The sequence below is a fragment of the Nelusetta ayraudi genome, unplaced genomic scaffold (assembly GCF_046127955.1).
Source record: "Nelusetta ayraudi isolate G7.1 ecotype Tasmania unplaced genomic scaffold, CSIRO-AGI_Nayr_v1 ptg000092l, whole genome shotgun sequence".
NCBI lineage: Eukaryota > Metazoa > Chordata > Actinopteri > Tetraodontiformes > Monacanthidae > Nelusetta > Nelusetta ayraudi.
This window is the reverse complement of record NW_027466142.1, coordinates 4,807,840-4,824,543: the sequence shown is the minus strand read 5'-3', so window position 1 is coordinate 4,824,543 and position 16,704 is coordinate 4,807,840. Positions and strand designations below refer to the sequence as shown.

General features: G+C 42.6%; 1 protein-coding gene across 1 annotated transcript; it reads left to right on the top strand.

Annotated features, from left to right (window-relative positions):
* The first annotated feature begins 2,380 nt into the window (after positions 1–2,380).
* piwil1 (piwi-like RNA-mediated gene silencing 1) lies at positions 2,381–15,591 on the top strand. The gene is made up of 21 exons (XM_076047047.1): positions 2,381–2,417; positions 3,919–4,008; positions 4,680–4,788; positions 5,769–5,897; positions 5,994–6,208; positions 6,801–6,922; positions 7,026–7,106; positions 7,303–7,500; positions 8,256–8,364; positions 8,498–8,624; positions 8,745–8,862; positions 9,118–9,232; positions 9,332–9,519; positions 11,471–11,543; positions 12,513–12,713; positions 13,772–13,875; positions 14,024–14,094; positions 14,188–14,341; positions 14,779–14,904; positions 14,998–15,145; positions 15,270–15,591. The coding sequence occupies exons 2-21, from the start codon at positions 3,940–3,942 to the stop codon at positions 15,384–15,386; spliced, it is 2,574 nt and encodes an 857-aa protein (XP_075903162.1). The 5' UTR covers positions 2,381–2,417; positions 3,919–3,939; the 3' UTR covers positions 15,387–15,591.
* Positions 15,592–16,704: the final 1,113 nt, after the last annotated feature.

Sequence of the window (16,704 nt, the reverse complement as noted above, 5' to 3'; positions counted from 1 at the left end):
TGTCCTTGACACTAAAGCATGCAGGAAGCACCGATAAGAAATACAATTCTGTTATTGTTTGGGCTTTGTTTGGCCACTGTGTGTATCTTTTAATTGTGATAAAGAGGTTGGTTTGTCACAATGACATGGAAGAGGAAACAAGATAATGACCAAACTCTGTTCCTGACCAACAGCCTCTCATCAGGGTTGTTCTGACCCGCAAGCTCTTATCATATGTCCTGTGTGGAGTAACACAGCACCACTGTCTGGGGTTTGTCAGTTTTAGATCAAAAATTAAGTTGTGTCTACATAAGAAGAAGTTCAACGGAGAGAAGTAACTGTCCAAAGCTGCTAAAAAAGCAACAAAAAAAGAGCGATGCAAAAATATTATGTCATGCCCTGTAAGATTTGATTTACACAATGTCACAATGTTTATTTTTTGTGATTAATTTTCATTTATATTTAATAAAGGTTGATCCGTTTTGGTGACGGTGCATCTTCAGATGTTATCCCTTTCTTTCAGATGTAGCATACTTCGTGCTTGCTTTAGAGGTTTATCAGACAATGAAATCAGCACGTTTTTACACATGACCTGTGCAGAGGGGACATTGCTCGAACCCTTCCAGAGGGGGAAGCACACTGATGGAGAGCAGATTTGGTTCCTCACCAGGCAACAGAATAATCACATTTTCCTAACCTGCTTACAGATATCATGGCATGGAATGATATAACTCAGGGAACCCTGAGTGTTCTTGGTCTGCAGTCATGACCTCATACAGAAACATTGTGATGAGAAGAGCGTTCTCTTTAGGCTGGAACAGGAAACGCACTGTCAAATGTTGTGACTGTTATGGTGGTGGCGCTATTGCTACAGGGGACAACAGTTGGTTGCAAAGTGAGCAGGGTGAGCATGAAGCCTGAAGCGCACTAATCAACATCCCTAGCAGGGTGCACCTTACTCAGCCTCTCACTGCTCAGCTTGCGGCGCACCTGCTGGTTACGCTTTCTCTCATTTTTCTTCCATCTCTGTTGTCATAAAGAGATTTCTTGTTTGGGTGGATAACTTGCCGTAACAGTGCATATTCCTTTGGCTTGTTATTCACGTTCCCATCTCGACTTTTCCACCGTGCCCTTGCTTTCGCCCAAAGACAGCTAGGATAGGCATCCCATAGCATCGCCTGCGACCCCAGAGTATAGAAGAAGAGGTAACAGAAAATGGAGGTGTCAATCTGTCAGTTATGAGAAGAGTAGAAGAGCGTGTATTTAAATGAATTTGTTTCACTTTTACTCAACAATAATGCCATACGACACCGGTTTCCCGTCCTTTTTCTTCATCTTGCCTCACCCATCTTGCAAAGGTAAACAGTAACTGAAGCAGGTCCTCTCTGACTGGTCCCTCAGGTCTTGAATCTGTAATCAGTCTTAGATCTCAGACATGAAAGACTTGTTCACATCTCCCTAAAAATGCCCTCTGAGGTGCCAAGGTTTGTTTCAAATGAAACGATGTGGAGAAAAGAAGAAAAGTTTTGAAAGAAATTGTGACTTGTGTCCATTATAATTTGAAGTGAGTGAATAAAAGGGTTTTCTTTTCACTTTGTTGAAGCACTTTTAGATTTCCTGATCATTACTTAAAGAAAATATTAATCACAAGTTAAGCTTAAGAAGAGAACGAAAGAGAATCATTAAGTTCCAACATAAACCCTTTAAGAGTCTTGAGGCGAGCCTCTCTCTAAATCCATTAAACCTCACTCCCAGCGGGCTCCCTTAAGATCTATTTCCCCAGCATCTGCAATCTAAATGTAATTAGTGCTGTTTACAGATGACTTAAACTTTCGTATAAGAAATGTATAACGCACATTTAATTTAGTGTTTTTTACGTCGGACTATAAATATAGTAGAACAAATGCGCGTGCCTTAATTGAAGCAATGTTATTGTTGATTAAGGTTGTCAAAAATAACTTTAAATTTATGACCGTTTGTTGAAAAAAAAAAAAGGGAAAAAAAAAGTTACGTTAGCACAATGTGATAAATTCATGTGAGTCATTGCTGCCATCTTGTGGTTCCAATTGGGTTTTCAGTGTCGCAGGAGAATTTAAGAAAACGCCAAAGCAGCTCTCAGAGAAACAGATCCTTGCGCACAAAGAAGTAGTTCTTTTTCTTTTGTGAGTTATTGGCAAAAGACGCTGTCATTGAGTTTTTATAATATCTACAATTGCCATTCGGAATAGAGGAAATCTTGTACGTTTGACGAAATAACTTTTTTTGACTTAAAATGACAAAAAGCGCATTTTTTTCTCCTCCCGTCCGTAACGTAACTAGGCATATGCTCACTTAGCGCGATTTCAGAACGCTTTTTTCAAGTGCGTGAAGGCTCCATTCTACAGCATTGATAACCACCGCCACTATCTCTACAGCCATAAGTGAGCTGATCTCTTCATGTGAGTAAAGTTTTCGGACGCAAAAAAAAAAGTGAATTAAAACTTGTATCTTTAGTATTGGCAGTTTACGTGAAGAGTGGCTGTAATTGGAACCAAATCATCTTTCTGCTATGGTAATACATGGTCTTCAGTAATGCTAACGAACATTGTGCTTGAATGTTTACTCTGGTGGCCAGCTAATAAACCAAATTTGATAATCTTCACTTCCATAGATAAATAAATAAAAACTTTTTTTTTTTTTTTAATGTGATGATGTGTGCAATTAAAAGTTTGGGACGTGGTCGGCTAGGCCTCGCGTCCCGACGACCACGCGGTCAGCCTAATCACCGGGCGCCATTTTGTCTTCATCTTGGTCATCAAAGCCTTTCGCTCGTTGAGTGAATTTCTCTGTTATTTCAATAAACTTGTCACGGGTAGAATTAAATATGGAGTACTTAGTATAAGTTTTAGGTTTAAAAAGCAGTTTTTACGGTTTGCCGTAACTTGCAACCGCGTGTCAACCCTCTGTTACAACCTGTGCTGTAGCATATTTGCTGAACTTGAGGGGGGTGCTCTGTACAGATGCGTATTGCATTCACTTCGGGCGCGGGGGGGGATTAAGTTGCTTTTCGGTTAACTATTTCTGTTTTCAGGGTAATTTTATTTTCTGTTTTTCAGACTAATCTGTTTATCTGAGTTGAGAGAGCACCTGCAACTATTGCATCTATTACTTAATTGAGAGTTGGATTTAATGGAAGCAAACATTGCCAGCTTGTTCAGCTTAATCAAGTTTTACTTTGACCTGGGTTTAAGACACTGGGAGATAGTCCTGTCTTTAAGTCACATTGATCGTATTGCACCCGAGGCCTTTGCGGTTGTTCAGAAGGACCGCTTATAGCATGCGTCATCATAGCTCCGCACAGTCCGCACTGTGTTAAAAGTGTTGTATATATTCTTAAAGTGAAGTTTTGAATGTTTTTATTGTTTGATGTTTTTACTTTTTTTGTGTTGCCAACTTGCAATTTTTTCATGAAATCTGGCGACTTTTTATGTCAAAACTGACCAGCGACCAACATCTAGCGACTTGTCCTGGTTTTATTGGAGACTCTTCTGGAATTTTGGAGACCGACATGAAAGCATGTGTCGTTCCTCAGCAGCGGGTGCTGCCGCAAGCCCAGCCCCTGCCTCAAAGTAGTCACAGGTAGTCACATCTTCAAGCGTCGTGCAGCATTCCCAGGCAGCTGCAGTAGTAGTAGTAGACTCAGGAAAAACGGGGATGAAAAAATTACCAAGTGAATGCGACATGCTTTCATGCTTTTGCACTGAACATCTTGTACTCCACATCCAGTTTCCTTTGATAGAATTAGTCGCTGATATCTACCCACCTACTAACTACCTTTGGGAATTTAATGGCAAAAATAGTTTTCAGACTTGTATAAATAAAATAAAAATGTGATAACATAGACATCTTTAAGTGATTGACTCCCTCTGTGTTAATAGCGAAATGTTTTTTTCCAAACAGCTGCCCAGAAGATACAGGAAGATGACAGGTCGCGCGAGAGCCAGATCCAGAGGCAGAGCCCGTGGCCAGGAGACTGCTGCACCTGGATCCGTAAGTCCACCAAACAAACCTCCGGATGGGAAGGCAGTAGGGTAATTTTTATGCCTTGTCTACGACAAGGCATAAAAAGGACAGCCAGTGTTAGGATGTGTTTGTCTGTTTTTTCCGAGAATAAAAAAAACTTGCTTGTGTGGTGTTGGACGTAAGAGACAGTTCAGCATGCTCAAAACTTAATTTTGCCTCAGAAACCACTGCAGGAATCTGTCACGCTCAGCATGTCTTTGTTATAGTGTGTGTGTATTTTTATCTCCCTTGTTACGCACTTTGGATACCTGCTGTTTGCTGTAAAGATCTGTGTGAATAAATCTGGCTTAAATATGTTTCAACACAGCGTTGTCGACTGTTGGTTATTTTCCAACTCTGATATAGGACACCACGTGTCGTGCTGGTCAAACTGGCTGGAGAACTTCATATAGATTTTATGGTACAGTTAGTAAGTCCTACATGGTTAATGAAGAAGGCTGCTCAGGGATCAGGGGAGTAGAACTTTGGAGAGAGGCAGGAGTTGTTGATGCTGGAGGGTTTGTTTTTTTTTTGTTTGTTTTAGAAAGTGCTGTATGCAACCCAAGAAAGGCATGTGTTGCTGTACAGTGTGCCTCAGTCATCCACTATAACATTTAAAAATATGTTTTTATATATGACCCTTTCCTTCCTCCTTTCAGAGCCAGGCTTGTGAGCCTTCACCAGCAGTTGGCCCCCCTGCGGAGGCAGAGGGTGAATTGGTTGGCCGAGGGAGGCAGAAAAGTGTCACAAAGTCTTTTTCTGCAGAAGGTACAGGAACACACAATGCTTAATTATGCTCAGTTGTCCATGTGTCTTGCTCTTCAGCGACTAGAGCCGACTACATAATGTGCACAATTGTATTTTATTAGTATCTGTTGTGAGACGCACTCTTATTTTCTTTGGCTGGACAGCTGTGACACAAGATCAATATCATATGCATGACACTGTCAACGATTTGATGCAGTCGTGGTGCGCGTGCAGCACCCACCAGTAAGGTTCAGACTTGTTAGGCTGTCTTGGACTGCTTACACAATGTGGCCAAGTTCTTTTTTTTGACATCAAATGCACGTCTTGAAACGTTAATAACGTTAATAAAAAAAAAAGATTTTCAAAGTTAATGAATGTATCCAGAATCATAGGAGGATAAGAATTGATTCTTTCCTGAATCTATTCACCCCCTAACCCACGACCCATGTGGAGGTGCGTGTACATTTTGGCCATTCCTTTTTTGTGTTCTTGTTTGGATTTAAATCAAAATATGGGAGAACAACTCCTCATACGTGGAACATGACTGGTCCCGTTTGGCCATTGGAAATGTAAAAAACAAAACAGGAGATGTGTCTGTCTGATTTTCTGTCACACGATTAAGAAATATGACTCACTTGAATAAGCTTGGATTTTTTTTTTCCCCCCAGAAAAAACTATTTTTTTATCTTTTCAATTCAAATGGCTGACAGTGCCACCTAGTTTTTCCTTGTTTCTATGCTAAAATAGCTGTGGACGGTGACACAAACGTAGTCTTGGATGATGGAGAAATGGCATCAATTCCACGGAGACCTTCTCCACTGTCATTGTCAGGGAGGCTTGCACTTCTCTTCTCCACATTAAATGATTTCTGCATCATGTAAAACTGTGGTTTTCTGCAAATATTTTACAATCTGAAATAATCTAAAACTCTCAAGTCCTGTTTCAACGTGTGATATTTGCATACCGAGATCCACCGTTCCTCTCGACTGTGTCTTGACAAGGGGTACGGGAGATCTCGGCGGGGTTCCAGACAGTGAAACTTGGAGAAAGAGGAGGACTCCGCCGGGATTTTCATGACCAGGGGATCAACACCAGGCACGCGATCGAGCACGTCAGAGACTGCAAGACGGGTCCGTCACCTCTCACGATTCACAGTCGCCCAGACAGTCGGCACGCGTGCAATGACACTCGATCTATGTCCATGTTGTACATTTGTGCTTCAACAGGGACAAGCGGCAATAGGATCGAGCTGACGGCAAACTTCTTCCGGATCGTTTCCCGTCCTCAGTGGCTCCTTTACCAGTACCATGTGGACTTCAATCCACAGATGGAGTCTCGCCGTTTGCGCTCCGCTCTGCTTTTCCAGCATGAGGAATTGCTTGGCTCGGCACACAGCTTTGACGGGGCGCTGCTTTTTCTGCCACATAAACTGCACAATAAGGTAATGCGATTGTTCAGTTTTTGGCCCAAGATGTTATTTTAACCCACGGTGGGGTGTCGTCTTCACTGTTCAGGAAGTGCAATAGAGTTTAGGAACAACCTCCAACAGTGACTAATATTTATAACAGGAAGGAGCCTGTGGAAATTTGTACACTTTTTACTCACTCCTTGCCCTTTAACCAGTGTTGAGAATTGATGACGGTAATAAAAAGAACTGTTTACATAAATGTTCATTACATTTTACTGGAAAGTCCTTTAATGATCAGCCACAAGTGGAACATCTGCAACAAACTCTCGCTTATTAAATGTTTTGTTCTATTGAAACTTAAAATGATTGTAAGATTTAAAAAGTGCCCTCTGATATATTACGCACCTTGCAATCTAAATTTGTACAATAAGCTGACAATAGCTTCAAATGTACTCGAGTAGCATAAAATTCTCAATGTTTATTTTCATTTGGAATTCTGAAGTTGGTGTTAAATTTGTGTAGTTTAGTCTTGTTTGATTTTTAGCAGCTGATAAAAGTAATATCTGGTTTCAGTTACTAGGGATCAAATTCAACATTTCACTCTCATGTCTGGTATTGTTTTCAGGAGACGGAAGTGTTGAGTCAGACCAGAAATGGAGAAAATGTCAAGATCACCATCACCATGACCAATGAGCTGCCTCCCTCCTCTCCCGTCTGCCTCCAGTTTTACAACATCCTTTTTAAGAGGTCTGCTCTTGAGTCAAATAAATAAATAAATAAATATGCAGTGGTAGAAATTGTACTCCTAAAATTCCAAGTGACTCATGCATGATCTGTCGATTGGTGACAGGATCCTGAGAATCCTCAACATGCAGCAGATTGGACGCAACTACTACAGTCCAAGTGATCCACTCAGCATCCCGCAACACAAGTATTTGCATTTTCTTTGTCGTCTTTGTCGGGGGGGGGGGGGGGGGGGGGGCAGCGGCAGCTTGGTAAACAGGTTTGACATAAAATTGGGTAGATTGCAGAAAGACGTGGCTTTCCGCTGCAGCATAAGTATCTTTTATGTTTGTGTTGTATTGAATTGTAAACCCCCCCCCCCCACCTCCATATCAATTCTTTAGGCTGACTATCTGGCCCGGCTTTGCCTCCAACATTCTCCAGTATGAGTCCGCCATCATGTTGTGCACTGACGTCAGCCACAAAGTCCTGCGCAGTGAGACTGTTCTGGACTTCATGAATAACATGGTGCAGCAGTTCGGAGAGTCTCGCTGCCATGACGTTTGTACCAAGGAGCTCGTCGGACTGATTGTCCTAACCAAGTAAGAAGCAAGTCCCACTTCCACATTGATGATAGTTTTTTTTAATTTTTTGCTTTATTTATATTAAGGCTGCAGCAATCAAATATTTTGGTAATCGATTATTCTATCGAATATTTCATCGATTAATCGAATAAAATATATGTTTGCTTAATTAAAGCCCAATTAAAAGTATACAATAGAAAATAAGACACTGCTTAATAAAAACAAGCAATTTGTTTCCATTTTATTTCAGTTCAGTGAACGGTTTCAGTCAAAATCAATAAAATTTCCTGAGACACACAAAATGAACCTGTCCATTATAGGCTGTGATGGTTTACTGAAATAGGTGAAAATATAGATAAATAAAAGTAAGTTATTTTTTTAGGTTAACTGTCTTAACCATACAATAAGCCTTACTGACCCAATACACTGCAAACTAAAATTAATAGTCATGTGATATGATGATGTGGTAATCTCTTAATGGCAAATATACACACTCACAACGTATGCACCAAAATACCTCTCTCAGAAGTTGACGAAAGACCGCAGCGCTTTCGTCTTCTCCTGCTTTCCAGGAGCGCATGGCCTGTGACAGAGGCACGCTGTGTCACACTAAAGAGTCTGTGCGAAACGTGCGCTTGAAATTTAATTAAACGACGCTTCAAGGCAGATAAATCCTTGATTATTTTTTGTAATCTATGTACTCGAGTTACTCGAATCGGTGCAGCCCTAATTTATATTGAAAAGTAAGTGAATGGCTCCATTCTGTTGTGCAGGTACAACAATAAAACCTACCGGATTGACGACATTGTCTGGGACCAAAATCCAATGAACACGTTCAAAAAGGGAGACGCAGACGTTTCCTTCATGAGTTACTACAAGACTGTAAGAGCACTCAACTGTCTAAATCAAGTACTCGCACACTTATGAGGAACCACACACAGTTTATGGTCAAATACCATTTGCAGAAGCGTGTTAACAAGAAGCGATTCCCTCAGCAAATCTTGTGTGTTCTCAGCAATATAACCTGGACATCAGTAACAGTCGCCAGCCGCTCCTGGTCAGTCACGCCAAGAAGGCGGCTCCCGCCGGAGCTCCTCCGCCTGGCCCGGCCCTGCTCGTCCCAGAGCTGTGCTATCTAACAGGTTTGTGCTTGCGCGCGCAGCTCTCTTCTCCAGTACATCCGCAGGTGGTTCCGCCACAAGCGCAGAAATGCGTTTGGTTCGGGCGGCTTGAATTGAACGGTGCAATTGTCTCTTTGCCAGGCTTGACTGACAAGATGCGAAACGACTTTTCCATCATGAAGGCCTTGCTCGATCATACCAAGCTGAACCCAGAGCAGAGGGAGAGGCGCCTCAATGGATTTGTTTCGAAGATACAAAAGTAGGTGGAAAAAAATAAATCTCATCGCCCTCTTCCTTTATTGGCCATTTGCTTGTTTAAAGGAACCCTGCTTCTTTGGGAAAAAGTTCTGTTTAAAAAGGACATAACGGGTCCATGTAGTGTAGAGCAAATGATTTTCCCACTGAACAAAGTATGTTATAAATGAAGTTTTCATGGTTTTTTGTTTCAGTCCAAAATCTTCCTGTAGCAGTGCAACACTTGATCGGTGATTGATTGCTGACATTTATTCTCCAGTAATCCTAACGCCCAGAGAGAGTTGGACCAGTGGGGACTGAACTTTGACCAAAGACTCATCAACCTTAGTGCCAGAGTCTTGCCAATGGAGACGATTTTCCAGGGCGGCAGATCGGTACAAGTCTCCCGTGATTCTATGAGCGTGTTCCTTTGTAAGCACTGAAAATGGTCATTCACACATAAACCCTGCGGGTGTGTTTTCTCCGAACTGCAGTACGATTGCAACCCCAGGACGGCAGACTGGGCCAGGGAGAGTCGGGGCAAGCCTTTGACCTGCGCCCCCCCCCTGAGAAACTGGCTGCTGTTTCGCACCGCTCGGAACGAAATTGAAGCCAGAAACCTCTTTGACTCCCTCAAAAAAGTTGCGGGTCCTCTGGGTATGGCTGTGGAGCCTCCTACCATGTGAGTCTCATGCATAAAGCTGGTGTTTAAGCACCACCATGTGTCAACTGCAAGTGACTGTAGCCTTTTTTATGAGACCAAAGTTTGAATGGAAACAGTGTCGATGTTAGGGCTGCAACGAACGACTATTTTAATAGTCGATTAGTCACCTATTATTGAAACGATTAGTCGACTAATCGGATAATTATTACATTTTTCTTAAATTTAGCATGAGGCTGCTTTAATTATGTGGCAAATGATAACAAACACAAGAAAGATGGGTACTTAAATAAAAAAAATACATATTTTATTCAACAGGCTGGTACATAAAAGGAAAACTGACCCATTGACGGGTGCAGTGCTCAATCCGTAAAGTCATAAATAAGTTAAGAATGGTTGTCCCGTATCTAGGGGTGGGACTCTTTGGACACATCACGATTCGATTACAATTATGATTCAGGGGCTACGATTCGATTAGAAAATGATTATTGATGGGTCTTTAATTTACGCACTTTTTCACATTTTAGCAGCAATTTCTTTAAAGCAGTGCGTTTGACATAAAAACAAGAGTTGATTTAATTTCTGTTATATTTTATTTAAATAGTGCAAAGTGTACAAGGCGCGTTGAAACTTTGTTGTACAGACCCAAAAGTAATGGGTATCTTCAATCACCAAAGTAGAATGTGTCCTTTATGCACATTTAAGAAAAATGTAAACAAAACTTGTGCAGTATAGTATTCAATATGCTCGTGTGCTGCGCTGTGCAGTAACGATATTCCCTTCGATATACCGTTGAAGAAACTCGTTCTCGCTCGCTCCGTCATAGAGTGTCGGGATGGGATGGGACGGTGTATCTGGGCTCCAAGCTGTGCAGCAGTGCTTGTATCCCCGACGTCTGCTTTCAAATTAGACGGAGCAGATGTGATCTCGCGGCGGTGTGGGTAGCGTTTGGCCGTTTGTCTGCTCCTGTGCGCTGCATGCCGCGCATGTCGACTCCAGTTGCGCTCCCAATATTGCCACGCAACGACCTGAGCGGCGCCCGATTTAAAGAAAAAAAAAAAAAAATTTATTTGGGCGCAGCGCGCTGTGGCGACATCTTGGCGCGTCCAATAGGAGAGAAGCTGGTTCTGAAATAAGTGGCCAGATGCAGAGCAGGGCGCCAGTTGGCGATAGAGCAGGAGTGAGAAAAATGGAGGGAAAACTTGTGTCTCGCAGTGTCCCGAGTGCAACGTTTCATATGACGCCGAGCTCTGGGACTCGAGCTTAAATAAAATATGTATCTGGTTGGGCGACTCTGCTTGGCTTTGGCGCTCTGATGTTCTCGTTAGCTCCGGTGGTGCTCGTACTAGCTGCTACGTGTTTTGCATTCAGGTGGCACCGGAGGCTTGAATAAATGCAGTGGAATGAAAACTCGCTGTGGCACAAACCTTCCTCATTGTGCCTTTATTTGCACAAATCCATGTGTGCTCTGAATCATCTACAAATCTCTTATTAATACTGTGATCATGCTTAAGTTCAACTATTTCACTCTTTCCGGCACTAAAGAGATCCTTTTTCTTTTCCATATTGCTTGAAAATGGTGGTCTGCTTAATAATGTGGAACGTCCTTCTTAAGTAGTTTTTGCTTTAATTGGGCTAATGTAATGTAATTGACACAGGTGTCTGAGATTGATTTCGCTGACCCCAAGAGCCCTGAGACACAATAGCATCTGCGAGTTTCACTGGAAAATCAAAAAAGGAATTGCCTTCATGACACTTAAACACAATTTGCACAATAATTTGGAACGCGGTGTATGTATACCCCCGCGCGATTCTCGGCAGAGATTGCAATGAAGCGGGATGGCTCGCTCCACTGGAGAGAAAAAACACATTGTCGTCAATGGAATTCAACATTTTTGTCGACGAATCGTTGCAGCCCCAGTAGATGTATTGTATCCTGTTGATTATTATAAGCTGTTTGTGCTTCCTTCAGCATCGTCTACGAGGACCGCGTCGACTTGCTCCTCAAAGCCATGCGGGAGAATGTGGGTCCCAACGCACGGATGGTCAGTGTCGGAAACGACAAAGTGGTTACGAGTAACCTGTATGTTTTTGTACTATGTGCCAACTATACTTAATAATCTGCTACATTTTGTTTTTTGTATGCTAGCATTAAGCTAAACTTCAAAGATAGTGTTTTTGAGATGTAGCATAAATGTCTTTTTTGGTCCTGTATTTGTTGATCTCTTGACAGCGGTCCAAATAAGGTCCTTGTTAAAAGCACAAAATCTGCCTGTACTATTACATACATCATGCTCTTGTGATGTACTGTATTGCGCGAAGAATAAGACTTGAGTACAACATTTACCCACATGCTGCACGTGTGATGTTCCGTCCAGCAAGTTGACGTCCTGTGCAACACACCCAGTACAAGAACTACAAGAATGTGGTTTTCTTATTTTGTCTTTTTAACAATTAACAAAAAAATATATATATATTACTGTGTGCCAGTGATGCAGCTAAACCTTAAGAGAAACAAAAAAAAATATCTGGCAAATATTTTTCTTTTCTGTTTTTAGACATTGGGATTGAGTGAAAATGTACTGGTGGACTGAAATCCTTTTTTCCACTACTGTGGAACTATGGCCACAATGTGACAAGGCTACAAGCAATTACTCAGCAGCAGCTCAGTGCATTTAGACCACAGCGACCTGCTGAAGTTGGGTCGTGATTGTAGGAGATGCTGTTCACAGCATTTCACAAACTGCTGATCTACTGGGATTTTTCAGGCAAGTCAGAAAACGTTATAGAAAATGATCAGAAAAAGACAGCGGCAATTTTCCTTCCACCTGCTGTGATGTCCTGTGCATGCTGCGCTGACAAACCCACGACCATACTGCATCATTGTGCAGACTAGAAATGTAGCGTGTGCCTTTATTTACTCACTTGAAACTTTGCTTTGCTTCACTTGAATTTGGCAGTTTATGATTCAATTTGATTTTTAATATATTTTTTATATATATGTTTGTTGTCAGGTGCTGGTGGTCCTTCCCAGCAACAGGAAGGACAAATACGATAACATAAAGAAATACCTGTGCGTGGAGTGCCCCGTTCCCAGCCAATGTGTGCTGGCTCGCACAATCAGCCGTCCCCAGACGCTCATGACCGTGGCCACGAAGCTCGCCTTGCAGATGTCGTGCAAGATGGGCGGAGAACTCTGGAACGTCAACATACCCGTACGTCGCGCCTTTGCACAACCGTGCACGTGTCGGATGGTTATTCCTGCTCACAGCGGTTCAATTTAAACACCCAAGTCCTTGGGTCGCTGGATGTGACCGTAGGAATGTCTATCTATTATTTTTGCGTTGACGATTAATAATAATGGATTGGATTTATATGGCGCTTTTCAAGGACCCAAAGCGCTTTACATCGAAGCCATCATTGGTTCACAGTGGTAGTGGTGGTGAGCTACGTGTGTAGCCACAGCTGCCGCCAACGTCCACTCACGTTCATATGAGGCAACGTTGGTTTAGGATGAATTCCAATTCCTCCCCTAACCCTCAATCTCAACCCTCAAATCTCAGAAATGCGCGCTCCCGCGAGGTGCAAGTGCTGTCCCAATTCTCAGAAGGTCCAGTTGAGGGACAGGGTTAAGGGCTGTATCGCCCTCAATATTGAGATTCTCCGGCACCACCCTTGGCAGTGAGGGCTACCCAGAAGGCATTGCGTATTTTCGCCAAGACATCTTCGAAATAGATGGCGACGAAAAAAGCGAGCTACAAATGGAATCATTTTCTCAGTTAATAAAGATATAAGTATTACCAAACCATTTTATTGTCTTAGTTTAAGACTTTTTTATGGATTATTGACATCGTTGTTGTGTAACTTTTTTTATTTTTTTTTATTTACGATGTTTGTCAGCCGGACCGGCGGCCCCGGCTTCACGTTACTTGTGTAGCGACGGAGGACTTCTTTTTTCGTTGTTGTCCTCTTGACATACTGGACGTAGCTTTGGCGTAAGGCCGCCCCCCACAGTCTGAAGACGTAACTGCACTCAAGGGGTGTCCCATTTCTAAGTCACAAGATCGCCCTGACACTTATTTTTGTAATGGAATTGGTCAGAAATGCACATTCTGACTGGCGCAACGACACCTGACTCTGTCCTACTCAGTGTATGACTTACTCCCTGTTTGATGAATCCCAAACTTAGGATTTGGAGCAGTCCATTCAATTCAAGATAAGACTGACGAATGTGGCAAAACCATCCTGTTGACCCACACACTTGTTTCCGCAGCTGAAGGATCTGATGATTGTGGGCATCGACTGCTACCACGACATCACTGCTGGCAAAAGGTCCATCGGTGCTCTGGTGGCCAGTCTCAATCCAGGAATGTCGAGGTGCGTTTCACTCCTAAGGGGGTAGATTTTTTTATTTTTTTTTAGATAAATTCAACCATTTTTACCAAAGCTTACAGTATTGCAGCTTACGGTGCAACAGTATTCTGATTTTTGTGCTAATTTCATGGTTCTCCATATGTCCCTGAAGGTGGTTCTCCAGATGTGTGCTGCAGCACAAAGGACAGGAGATCATGGATGGACTGAAGAGCGCCTTGAGTGGTTGGTCCCGCAGTCATTTACCTTTAATTAAGCAAGTCTCCGTGTCAAATAAACCAAAACACAAGAACCAAGAACCTTGCACTGTGTCCCCAGCGGCACTCAGGGAGTACTTCAAGTACAACAAGTGCCTCCCATCGCGCATCATTGTGTACCGAGATGGCGTCGGGGACGGTCAGCTGCACAGCGTGGTAAACTATGAGGTGGAGCAGATCATTGACTCCATCAGGTCCCTGCAGGGCGACTACGTGTAAGTTCACGTCGTTAAAGGTCCAGTACGTTTCATACTTGGGGGGGAGGAGGGGGGGGGGGGGGATTCCTTAACGGTCGAGTGTGTAAAATCTGGAGAAGAGGAAACGGTGACATCGTGTGGTTACATTTTGGGTTGCAGCGCTCTTTTCACTTGAGTCCCTTTGAGAACTCTGGACCTTCCCTCTCCCGAGCTTGCCTGTGAACTGCATTGGCTTGCCAGCTCAAACCTGGATGCCTCGCACACTCTTATTTTTTTTTAAGCTTTTACCAATATACAAGTTACATGTCGAGCCACATTTTACACACAAGAGCTTTAGAGACACTTTACCGGCCATTTGGGTCAAAGCAGGCTCCGTCAGTGCCAATAGTTCAACCTGAAAAGGTTCAAATTAAAGAGCCAACTTTCACTTTTCTTTCCGCTTGCACTCGAGCCAGGCCCAAACTGAGCGTGGTGGTGGTGAAGAAGCGGATCAGCAGCAGGTTTTTTGCCCTCCTCGGCGGGAAGGTGTCCAACCCCCCGCCTGGCACCGTCATTGACACGGAGGTCACTCGTCCAGAATGGTGAGTTTGTGCGGCGTCACACGTCTCCTCCACAGCGAACGGTGCAGCTGAGGAAGGAGGTCCGTGCTTAACCGCCGCCTCCGGCTCCTCAAGGTACGACTTCTACATCGTCAGCCAAGCCGTCAACAATGGGAGCGTCTCGCCGACACACTACAATGTGGTGTACGACACCAGCGGACTGAAGCCCGACCACATGCAGCGGCTCACCTACAAGCTGTGCCACATGTATTTCAACTGGCAGGTAGGCAAAACACTTCCCGCGTCAGTCCCCCCCCCCCGGGCTGCGAGATAAGTTGGTGTTCGTCTGGGCCGTTCAACTACGATTTCATGAAAATTGACGGTCAACTGTCACTGTCGTGCCACAGGGGACCATTAGAGTGCCTGCCCCCTGCCAGTACGCCCACAAATTGGCTTTTCTTGTGGGCCAAAGCATCCACAAGGAACCAGACGTCAAGCTGGATGACTTGCTGTTCTACCTTTGAGCTGTAGTTTTTTTTTTTTTCTGTATGTGTATTTTGGCACTTGCTGTCCTTTCTTTGTTCTAGTTTACGTAAAAGGGAAAAACCCGTTGCCTGGGGTGGCAAAAAATGTTCAGTGTGTTGGAGCCCCCTAGTGATTTTAGTTTGTCATGCAAACCTGTTATTTCTGTTGTGAAAGTGCCTACTTTAATGTTGCAAAGAGAAATAAACGACAGAGAATTTACAAAATATGAAATTTATTTAATTTTTTAAAATTTTATTTCTTTGCTTTATATCTTTGTTCGTATTTATTTATCTTAGAAAATATTGCACATGCACACCCACACAATAATTTGAAACCATCAATATAGGCTGATATTTCTTGTCATAAAGCTAGCACACAACTGCAGACTTAAAACAATATGGTCTTCAAGACATCATGGGGAAAAGCTTGCACTGTTGGATTGTAAAAGTTAAATGTACAAAAAAGGCAGTTTCAAAATCAAGTATAAACATTTAAAAACAATTTTACAAATGGACTAAGTACAAAAGAGCAACAGTCACTCAAAATGAATAGAAGCAAATGACATGTAAATAGGATGCATGTCAGTTTCCCAAAGGTTCACATGGCTGTTGGCTGAGAGTTGTACAGAAAGTATTCTAGAATGTTTTGCATACATTCCTTTTTGGCAGTTTCAGTTCATCTTGTAGGTGTATGTAGGAAAATAAACCCAGGCAAGATTACACACAACGCATGACAATGGAAATGGAGAACAAAGTGGCGCAAGGAACCAATGATTTGGCCGTTTCATTTCACGCACAAAGACGGACATCTGCACAATCCTTCTGGGCAGCTTTGGAAATACATTGGCTTTCAATTCATCATACATTCACTACTCTATAGTAAGGTGTAGATATATTGATATACAGTACTTGTATCTTCACCAATGTAACTTCGGGACGCACAGAACAAGCAGTTATAAATGATTAGTTGAAACATTGACGCGTTGTAGACGTTGAGTTGAGGGGTAGCATAGAGGTAGCCTTGGTAACTGTTAACCACTTAAAACCACTCGAGTCTTCCAACTAAGCCCCAACATGTTTTGTTGATCAAATGCTTTAAAATAAAGATAAAATAAATAGAGCTAAAGAACTAACCCCTTTTTATCTTAACATCGTCTTTTCTGCCTTTAAATTAATTTTCAGACACCTATTTAAAAAAAAATAATAAAAAAATCAAAGCACCCCAAAATATCCAGATTTAGAAAACCTCTCTATTCATATTTGTTTTTTTGTTTTTAATATGACATTGTCACTACTAGCAACGATGATCGATGGTTCG

Excerpts from the sequence above, each read along its gene's own strand:
- piwil1 (XM_076047047.1), top strand. The coding sequence starts at position 3,940 with ATGACAGGTCGCGCGAGAGCCAGATCCAGAGGCAGAGCCCGTGGCCAG. Across the intron at positions 7,501-8,255 it reads GGACTGATTGTCCTAACCAA|GTACAACAATAAAACCTACC; the intron begins GTAAGAAGCAAG and ends TCTGTTGTGCAG. Across the intron at positions 12,714-13,771 it reads TCTGGAACGTCAACATACCC|CTGAAGGATCTGATGATTGT; the intron begins GTACGTCGCGCC and ends TTGTTTCCGCAG.